This window comes from Tachysurus vachellii, chromosome 1 (assembly GCF_030014155.1).
Source record: "Tachysurus vachellii isolate PV-2020 chromosome 1, HZAU_Pvac_v1, whole genome shotgun sequence".
Lineage (NCBI taxonomy): Eukaryota > Metazoa > Chordata > Actinopteri > Siluriformes > Bagridae > Tachysurus > Tachysurus vachellii.
In genome coordinates, this window is record NC_083460.1 from 1,204,454 (window position 1) to 1,214,453 (window position 10,000).

Consider the following 10,000-nt stretch of genomic DNA (forward strand, 5'->3'; position numbering starts at 1 on the left):
TTCCAGCAGATCATCTATGCACCATTTTTACATATGAACCATCTCCAAACATCTCCACTGGAGCCAAGGGGTTCCAACAGTCTCAGAGTTTTGGTGCTTTTTTTTGTTTCTCCTCCACTGTGGAAATCTAGCAATGCTGCTGGGAGCAAAAAAAAAAAGAGAGAGAGAAAAGAGAAAATGTTTGGAGGCCTTCGATCTTGACGGATGGAAGCTGAGGGTATCTGAATGTTCTTGATGGTCTGAGGAACTCTGACGTGCAGAAAGTTTGAGAAAGTTACATTTCTTTTGATAACCAATGAAACTGAGAGGATTTAGGATTTAAAATGTCAGCAGGATCCAAAAATGATTTCATACTGAAAGTATTTAACACTAAAAATGTTTGTATATGAATCCAGTGTAGGATTATAGACTTCCAGCCAGCTGAAGAAAGAGTTCTGCTTCAGCACATATATGAGATGTTTGTACAAAGTCTCCACACTTTTAAAATGGAGAAAGAAAAAAAAAAAAAAGATTTGCGTTAATGCTGTGCAGCTCTTACTAGCTTCTGTTTACATTTTTCTGGCTTGGATATTAGCTCCGCCCCCATCTCTGGCCCCTCCCCCAACGTCCTTTCATTAACTGGGGGTTTGATGCGTATGATGAGGTATATACCATTTGAATGCTGATATTGTAATTTTGCTTCACTTTACAGACAGTAGGGGGCAGCAGAGACACTAACAAATAACAAACCGCACCTTTAATTTCATGCTGGCACTCCACCGTATAACAAGCAGCTTGTTATGTGGCTAATTTGGGGCTTTTTATTTATTTATTTTTTTTGAAAATTGAACAGTAAACAATTTTTTTTTTTTATTGCAACCGTTGAAGCTTGTAATGTTTCCTGAGGGCGGAGTTTAAGTTCAAATTGACAGCGCAATCGTAAACAAGATCGTATGACCGTCGCTAGTCCTCCTTTTTCTTTACAACTCGACGTTGCTTACGTTGCTAGCGTTAAAAAGCTACTTGTTTCGGTCACGCGGTGTATCAGCGTTAGCATTACTTCAGGTTAGCATTCATGTTTCCACAGCTAGCCGTTGTTTGCTTTATGTTATGTAGCTATTGTAAAAATAAAACCAATAAAACTAGTATCAAATGAACAAGCCTACAATCGGCTGATCGGATTGAACTTAAGCTCCGCCCCGTTCATACAAACGCAACGTCTCAAATCCACTTCGTTTCATTGGTTTGTGCACTTAACCAATCAGAAGCCGTCCTGAGTGACGGAGGGGAGTATAAACAGGATGTCCTGCTCGTACTATAAGCTTTAATCACCAGATGCTTTACTTTAACAGTATAAACCCTGTCTTTGTTTTTTGTCTGTAAGTAAAACTCATCCAAAGCTGAAGCGATGTAGCTTTCCAGGCCGAAGCTTGGGATCAGGTGTGAGGACGATGCGTTTTATAGAGACGCACGTGGGTGACTGTTACACAACCAGCATTACACAAGGGGACTGCAATTTAAACCCCAAACCGTGTTTAACTTCCACTCGTCCGCTTCCCCTCACAACAAGAAAAATAAGATTGGATCTAAATGCACTTTGATCTGCTACGAGCTTCAGATCCACACCGTTTCACCAAATCTGTTCATCTCTTACCGTCCACCGAATTAGCGAACCTGCTAACCAGCTAGTATACTACTGTATGTAGCCCAAACATGTTCACCAGTGATTTTGTTCATGCTGCACTCTGGGTAAGGGAAGAAAAACTGGGAGTAGATGAATGAATAAACGAATGAATGAATGAATGATAAAGGTTGAATGAAAACGAGGTGAAAAGGTGAGATGATAAAATTGCAGGTCAACTTGTCTGAGCATCATGTGATTTGAAGCGAACTATAAATCGCTCTTCATCAGAAGAAGAGAAAATAACAGAAAAAAGACTTTTAATTTGTAAAGAACTGCACTGGGAATAAAGCCATCGTACAGAAGCTGAGGCGGAGACGAGGCTCCGAGGTCACGTGATCATCAGAAGAACCGTGTGTCATGACTTTATCTAGCTGCACTCTAATGATTTTATTACGTCGCTTTGCTCTGATTGGTTACGACGCGTTTAGCGGTCGATAAAGGTATACAGTATTTACAATTGAACTGAAACACGACGGAAGGTTAAAATATAGACGGTCGATCAGAATCAAGTATTAGAACCCGACGGTGTTCATGTTAAATTAACACGAATCGTTTTGTGTCAGAACTCAGCGACGTTTTCCATCACGACATTTCAGATCATGTTACTTTATCTACTATACTTTTGTTTGCTTTTGTGTACAAACCTGTGAACTAAATAATCCCATCTGGAACGTTTTGAAGCGTCGCTGAGCTGCGTTACGGAAACACGTGATGAGATGATTCTAGTGCAGCACTTAACACTACTAATGTTAGTTACACCGTTAGTTTCCCTGTTTTCTTGTTTTCACCTTGTTACCTTCATCTGTTTGAAGTCTTGTGTTGTTTTTATTTCTTGTTCATGAAGCTTTTGGCTGATTTTAAACTGCATGCATGACGAACCTGGAGCCTTGAAATATTGTCCAGTGACACGTTACACACTCAGTAGAAAGTGTTTATATACGCAGGGTGTGAGAGGAGACGAGACGAGACGAGACGTTCAGTACTGATGTGGGTCAAAAAGATTCAGATGTAAATGCAAGAAGCCAAAAAGAAGCATTAACCTGCTCCATGTCTGTTTTTTTTTGTCAATAAAACTGAGACTTTATGAAAGTTGTATTATATGTAAAATAAAACCCTTCTGAAGTTGTGGATTTGAGACCAAGACACCGTGTGTGTGTTTCATGACACTACACTTGTGTCCACACTCACACATGAAGTGGAGAACTGGAACCCTGAGTGACAGAATGTCAAATCCAGACGTCTGTCTTAGTTTGAGCTTCTTAATCCTTAATCCGTGTAAGCAGTAAGGGGTTTTGACTTGTCATCAGATGATCAGGTCACATGATGCACTCATCCCTCAGGAGACGTCACACTGCCTCCCTCACCTCACAGCCTGGATGGTGATGATCTGAAACAAGCTGGACCAAGCTCTCTCTCTCTCACACACACACACACACACACACACACACACTCCCACACGGTGTCTTGGTCTCAAATCCATACTGTGCTCTTCACATCTCCATCACCCTCATCGTCATACAGTAGACTTTATCACACTGGTTCAGGAGCAGCAAGTTTTAAAAAGGTGATTCTTTAAAAATAAACATTAAAGGAGAGAAACACAGACGTGACTTTTGACATTTTTAATGATAAAAGAAGTTTTAATTTACGATCTTTCTAAAACAGTCTGAAAAATCCAGCTTTCTGTTTCAGTCATGAAACTTTCAGAGAAACGTCGTCTGCATCGTCTTCCCCACACACACACACACACACCTGAAATGAACTAACTGTGTGTGTGTGTGTAGAAGATCCAAGCATGTGCTTGTTTTCAGTTCCCATATCAGTTTGTTTAGAACTGAATTAATGGTTTGTTTTCTCCAAGACTGAAATGTGACGTCAAACTGAGGGATCGATCGTATAACCTTAAACGTTGTTCCCTAATCAGACAGCCTACTGATACAATACTGAAACTGAGGAACAATAAAATAGTGAAATGAACTCTTGGTGTTTTAGGAATTTGAAGAAAGAAAAACATCCAAAGTGACACGTGACACGTTTAGTTTTGCTCTGAACGTAAGAGGTTAATGGCACAAAATAATAATAATAATAATAATAAAAAACCACATCCACAAGTTCACTGCGTCACTGAACGCTGACGTATTCGAGCACTTTCATCCCCACAACATTGAGCGCTATGACTCCGCCCCCACGTAGGCCACGCCCCTGACCATTAAAAGGCAGAGTAGATATCAGAGACGAATGAACTCGTTGATGTAAATGAACAAATGCTTTGTATTTCTGAAGACTCCTGTAACTTTTTTTTATTATATTAACTTCAGCTGCAAAACATTGTGAACATTTTAATTCTTAAAACTCAGTGAACCAACAGACTTACAGAATAAATTAAATAAAGCTATTATTATTTTTACTACATTTGAGCACAATATAAACGTCCAGCCTCTCGGTTTGGTCTCGACGATGTCAGTAATCGCGTAGCGCGTTTCCTCGTGGTTTGTAATGTTACCATGGCAACAGGCACTGCTGTCTGTAGAACGTTTTTATCGTCACGTTTTTTTTATTTCTCCTAAAAGACCTAAAAGATAACGTTAACTTCCATCCTGTAGACTGAAGCTAAGAAGATGAGGAGACCTGTAACAATCTCTAATCCCTTATCGAAGCGTCCGTTTACACGCAATTTCTACACAGGGAGTTTCAACAATTAACATTGTTTATGCAAACGAGTTGTTTATTATGGGTTTCAGAGTGTTGCAGAAGTTTAAACCACCTGCAGGTGGTGCTGTTAAAACTGTGGACGAATAGCTGTTTATTTTTCTGTAGTCATGGAAACAGATGGATGGAGGGAGTTCACTGAGGGTTCGGTGGAAGTGGATGAAGGGGAGTTAAAAACAAGAAGAAAGACGGTTCGTCCTCATTTCGGCGTGCGTGACTGAGGATTATGGCTTTAGCGTGTGTCGTGAGGTTAAACCCGTGTCTCTCCGTGCAGCGAATTTGCTTTAGAACATACAACCACGTGGGTGTTTGAGGGAATCGACACGATCACATTGCATAGATAAATTAGGTCGGCGTTAATGTTGCAGCGGTGTTGTGCTATTAAACAGCAGGTTAAATAATCGCACCACGTTGTGCTCCAGCTACGTCGAGCGCTTTGGTATTAGTGCATAAATGTAGTTATACGTGTCTGAGCCACACATTAATCACATACAGCATTGCAGATTCACACACACCTTCATAAAAGTCCACACAGGTGTGTGTGTGTGTGTGTGTGTGTGTGTGTTTCTCCCGATGGTGAACCGTGTGTGTGAACAGACCTCCGTGTGGTTCTGGTGTGAAAGTGTGAAGTTTTCTCCCAACTTCTGTAATTAAAGGACGAGGAATAGTTGAGGAACAATAGACGAGAAATGACGTCAGACAGCAGATCAGACAGAGTGAAGATCAGACAGAGTGAAGATCAGACCTACTGAGGAGAGCAAAGACAGAGGAACGTCTCAATACAGCATAATGACATGAGCAGGAATTATTATTTATATAAACCTTTGCAATAAATCCATTTATTACACAAATGATATTTGTCCATATTCAGTAGCTCTACTACTGAATTATTCAGTTCCTTCAGTGTTAATAATAACGCATTATAAGCATATGTTATGAGAGTTCTAGGACACTGACGTGTGATTGGTCGAGAACCAGCCAGCGCTCGGTGACCATCTGCATGTCCTGACCATTCAGAGGTTCCCTGAGACGAACCCTGACCTCTACACGACCTCCAGTGAGCTTCCGGCCGTCCGTCACCTACAATGTGCACACGCACACACGAACGCACACACACACGCACACACACACACACACTCACTATACATCAGGACTGTAGTAATATAGTGAGTCAAACCAAACAGTGAGATGGGTAGTTAGTCATTAAGTGAGGCGAGTCACTGCTTCTGTCAACCGTTTAGTCTGTTAGTGACTCAGAGAATGTTTGAATCAGTGAGTCACTTAGAGATTTGTTGAACCAGTGAGTGAGCCAACAAATCAAAGAGCTTTTTATTGAGTCAGTGAGTAAATCAGTGAGTGAGTCAGTATGTGAGTGAGTCAGTGAGTCAGTGTGTGAGTGAGTCAGTGTGTGAGTGAGTCAGTGAGTAAATCAGTGAGTGAGTCAGTATGTGAGTGTGTCAGTGAGTGAGTGAGTGAGTCAGTGTGAATGAGTCAGTGAGTGAGTGAGTCAGTGTGTGAGTGAGTCAGTGTGAGTGAGTGAGTGAGTCAGTGTGTGAGTGAGTGAGTGAGTGTGTGAGTCAGTGAGTCAGAGTGAGTGAGTCAGTGTGTGAGTGAGTGTGTGAGTGAGTGTGTGAGTGAGTGAGTCAGTGAGTCAGTGTGTGAGTGAGTGAGTCAGTGTGTGAGTGAGTGAGTCAGTGAGTGAGTGAGTCAGTGTGTGAGTGAGTGAGTGAGTGAGTGAGTGAGTCAGTGTGTGAGTGAGTGAGTGAGTGAGTGAGTGAGTGAGTGAGTCAGTGTGTGAGTGAGTGAGTCAGTGTGTGTGTGAGTGAGTCAGTATGTGAGTGTGTCAGTGAGTGAGTGAGTGAGTCAGTGTGTGAGTGAGTGAGTCTGTGTGTGTGAGTGAGTCAGTATGTGAGTGTGTCAGTGAGTGAGTGAGTGAGTCAGTGTGAATGAGTCAGTGAGTGAGTGAGTCAGTGTGTGAGTGAGTGAGTGAGTCAGTGTGTGAGTGAGTGAGTCAGTGTGTGAGTGAGTGAGTCAGTGTGTGAGTGAGTGAGTCAGTGAGTGAGTGAGTCAGTGTGTGAGTGAGTGAGTGAGTGAGTGAGTGAGTGAGTCAGTGTGTGAGTGAGTGAGTCAGTGTGTGTGTGAGTGAGTCAGTATGTGAGTGTGTCAGTGAGTGAGTGAGTGAGTCAGTGTGTGAGTGAGTGAGTCTGTGTGTGTGAGTGAGTCAGTATGTGAGTGTGTCAGTGAGTGAGTGAGTGAGTCAGTGTGAATGAGTCAGTGAGTGAGTGAGTCAGTGTGTGAGTGAGTGAGTGAGTCAGTGTGTGAGTGAGTGAGTCAGTGTGTGAGTGAGTGAGTCAGTGTGTGAGTGAGTGAGTCAGTGAGTGAGTGAGTCAGTGAGTGAGTGAGTCAGTGTGTGAGTGAGTGAGTGAGTCAGTGTGTGAGTGAGTGAGTGAGTCAGTGTGTGAGTGAGTGAGTCAGTGTGTGAGTGAGTCAGTGAGTGAGTGAGTCAGTGTGTGAGTGAGTGAGACAGTGTGTGAGTGAGTGAGTCAGTGAGTGAGTGAGTGAGTCAGTGTGTGAGTGAGTGAGTCAGTGTGTGAGTGAGTGAGTCAGTGTGTGAGTGAGTGAGTCAGTGTGTGAGTGAGTGAGTCAGTGTGTGAGTGAGTGAGTCAGTGTGTGAGTGAGTGAGTCAGTGTGTGAGTGAGTGAGTCAGTGTGTGAGTGAGTGAGTCAGTGTGTGAGTGAGTGAGTCAGTGTGTGAGTGAGTGAGTCAGTGTGTGAGTGAGTGAGTGAGTGAGTCAGTGTGTGAGTGAGTGAGTGAGTGAGTCAGTGTGTGAGTGAGTGAGTGAGTGAGTGAGTGAGTGAGTCAGTGTGTGAGTGAGTGAGTCAGTGTGTGAGTGAGTGAGTCAGTGTGTGAGTGAGTCAGTGAGTGAGTGAGTGAGTCAGTGTGTGAGTGAGTGAGACAGTGTGTGAGTGAGTGAGTCAGTGAGTGAGTGAGTGAGTCAGTGTGTGAGTGAGTGAGTCAGTGTGTGAGTGAGTGAGTCAGTGTGTGAGTGAGTGAGTCAGTGAGTGAGTGAGTCAGTGAGTGAGTGAGTGAGTCAGTGTGTGAGTGAGTCAGTGTGTGAGTGAGTGAGTCAGTGTGTGAGTGAGTGAGTCAGTGAGTGAGTGAGTGAGTCAGTGTGTGAGTGAGTGAGTCAGTGTGTGAGTGAGTGAGTCAGTGTGTGAGTGAGTGAGTCAGTGTGTGAGTGAGTGAGTCAGTGAGTGAGTGAGTGAGTCAGTGTGTGAGTGAGTGAGTGAGTGAGTGAGTGAGTCAGTGTGTGAGTGAGTGAGTCAGTGTGTGAGTGAGTGAGTCAGTGTGTGAGTGAGTGAGTCAGTGAGTGAGTGAGTGAGTCAGTGAGTGAGTGAGTGAGTCAGTGTGTGAGTGAGTGAGTCAGTGTGTGAGTGAGTGAGTCAGTGTGTGAGTGAGTGAGTGAGTCAGTGTGTGAGTGAGTGAGTCAGTGTGTGAGTGAGTGAGTGAGTCAGTGTGTGAGTGAGTCAGTGTGTGAGTGAGTGAGTCAGTGTGTGAGTGAGTGAGTCAGTGTGTGAGTGAGTGAGTCAGTGTGTGAGTGAGTGAGTCAGTGTGTGAGTGAGTGAGTCAGTGTGTGAGTGAGTGAGTCAGTGTGTGAGTGAGTGAGTCAGTGTGTGAGTGAGTGAGTCAGTGTGTGAGTGAGTGAGTCAGTGTGTGAGTGAGTGAGTCAGTGTGTGAGTGAGTGAGTGAGTCAGTGTGTGAGTGAGTGAGTCAGTGTGTGAGTGAGTGAGTCAGTGTGTGAGTGAGTGAGTCAGTGAGTGAGTGAGTCAGTGAGTGAGTGAGTCAGTGTGTGAGTGAGTGAGTGAGTCAGTGTGTGAGTGAGTGAGTGAGTCAGTGTGTGAGTGAGTGAGTGAGTGAGTCAGTGTGTGAGTGAGTGAGTGAGTCAGTGTGTGAGTGAGTGAGTGAGTGAGTCAGTGTGTGAGTGAGTCAGTGTGTGAGTGAGTGAGTCAGTGTGTGAGTGAGTGAGTCAGTGTGTGAGTGAGTGAGTCAGTGTGTGAGTGAGTGAGTCAGTGTGTGAGTGAGTGAGTCAGTGTGTGAGTGAGTGAGTCAGTGTGTGAGTGAGTGAGTCAGTGTGTGAGTGAGTGAGTGAGTCAGTGTGTGAGTGAGTGAGTGAGTGAGTCAGTGTGTGAGTGAGTGAGTCAGTGTGTGAGTGAGTGAGTCAGTGTGTGAGTGAGTGAGTCAGTGTGTGAGTGAGTGAGTCAGTGTGTGAGTGAGTGAGTCAGTGTGTGAGTGAGTGAGTCAGTGTGTGAGTGAGTGAGTCAGTGTGTGAGTGAGTGAGTCAGTGTTCACCTCCACTATCTCGCGCACTTCACTCTCAGACTCCAGTTTGTCCAGTTTGATGATAGCTGTTCCTACAGGTTTATCACTCCTCAGGAAACCACTGTTTTACACACACACACACACACACACACACACACACACACACACACACACACTTTAAGAGTGTGTCAGCTGACAGAGTTAAAGTTTTGTGTAATAAACTGATTTAATTTGAATGAATCTCCTGAAGCATCCTGTGAGTACAGATGAAGTGTTCCACGTCTCAGACTCTCACCCTTTATGAAACACTTCCAGTTTGAGGCCTTTGGACTGAACCAGTCTCCTGAAGCCACGGTGGTTACGGTTTATGTTTAAGGTGAAGCTCTGGTTGTACTCTACAGTGTCAGAAAAGGAGAAGTGGATAAAAGACTACATTAAAAAGCATCAGACACAAACAACTGGAGCTGAAAATCACTGGAATAAAATGTAGAAAAGATCAAAAGTTCAAGCAGCAGGAAGAGAAACTTCAGCTGAATCTCGGGTTTAAAGTGATTTAGATTAATGACGTCTCTGACTCTCACCGGGACTGTTGGTGTTTTTAATCACCGCAGTTTTGTGTCTCTGAGGCTGATCCTGGAACAGACATCAGGTCCATCAACAAATCACCAATAGATTTATATGATTTATATTAATACATCATCTACTGAGTGAAAGGAAAGCTTTCTGTTGGTGTCTGTTGGTGTCTGTTGGTGTCTGTTGGTGTCTGTTGGTGTCTGTTGGTGTCTGTTGGTGTCTGTTGGTGTCTGTTGGCTAAACCGAGCCGTTTGGCAGGTGATTTATAAGAGACTTGTGGTTGCTGTGATTGACACACTCACTGAACTCGGGAAGGGGAACTCGAACCTGATGAACGCATCCAGGTCGCTCGCTGAGACACCTTCAGGTCATCAGAAAGAGGAACATTATCACCTTCTGAATAAACACAACTCTATGGATCTCACTGGATCTCATCTGTAGCACCTTTTATTACTGAACAAAGGTTTATTTTATCGGAATCTTTGTTCTGTTTCACGACAAAAACACACACAGATCAGACGTACCGTGTGGAGCAGGAAGATTCATGCCTTTAACGATCATCACCACCATGTCAGTGCTGCTGAGCTCCGGGAATATCCTTCAGCACACACACACGCACACGCACACGCACACGCACACGCACACGCACACACGCGCACACACACACGCACACACACACGCACACACACACGCACACACACACGCACGCACACGCACACACACACGCACACACAC

At 44.0% G+C, this 10,000-nt stretch overlaps 2 protein-coding genes across 5 annotated transcripts in view; one reads left to right on the forward strand and one right to left on the reverse strand.

Moving 5' to 3' along the window:
• Positions 1 to 2,804, forward strand: part of zfyve9a (zinc finger, FYVE domain containing 9a) — a 30,710-nt gene extending 27,906 nt beyond the window's left edge. For both annotated transcript variants that reach the window (XM_060867022.1, XM_060867020.1), the window contains exon 19: positions 1 to 2,804. This exon is cut by the window's left edge and continues 294 nt beyond it. The gene's annotated coding sequence lies outside the window, so the exon portion shown is untranslated.
• Positions 2,805 to 3,270: 466 nt separating this feature from the next.
• Positions 3,271 to 10,000, reverse strand: part of cc2d1b (coiled-coil and C2 domain containing 1B) — a 20,802-nt gene continuing 14,072 nt past the window's right edge. Inside the window, exons 20-26 of one of the 3 annotated variants that reach the window (XM_060867039.1) lie at positions 9,790 to 9,863; positions 9,568 to 9,626; positions 9,274 to 9,325; positions 8,988 to 9,087; positions 8,723 to 8,813; positions 5,330 to 5,452; positions 3,271 to 5,117 (exon numbers count right to left, since the gene is read on the reverse strand). In XM_060867039.1, coding sequence (XP_060723022.1) covers positions 5,112 to 5,117; positions 5,330 to 5,452; positions 8,723 to 8,813; positions 8,988 to 9,087; positions 9,274 to 9,325; positions 9,568 to 9,626; positions 9,790 to 9,863 — 505 coding nt within the window. In that variant the 3' untranslated portion in view covers positions 3,271 to 5,111. Of the gene's footprint in view, positions 5,121 to 5,153; positions 5,453 to 8,722; positions 8,814 to 8,987; positions 9,088 to 9,273; positions 9,326 to 9,567; positions 9,627 to 9,789; positions 9,864 to 10,000 lie in introns of those variants that run through there. The other 2 variants (XM_060867049.1, XM_060867032.1) reach the window with 2 other exon arrangements.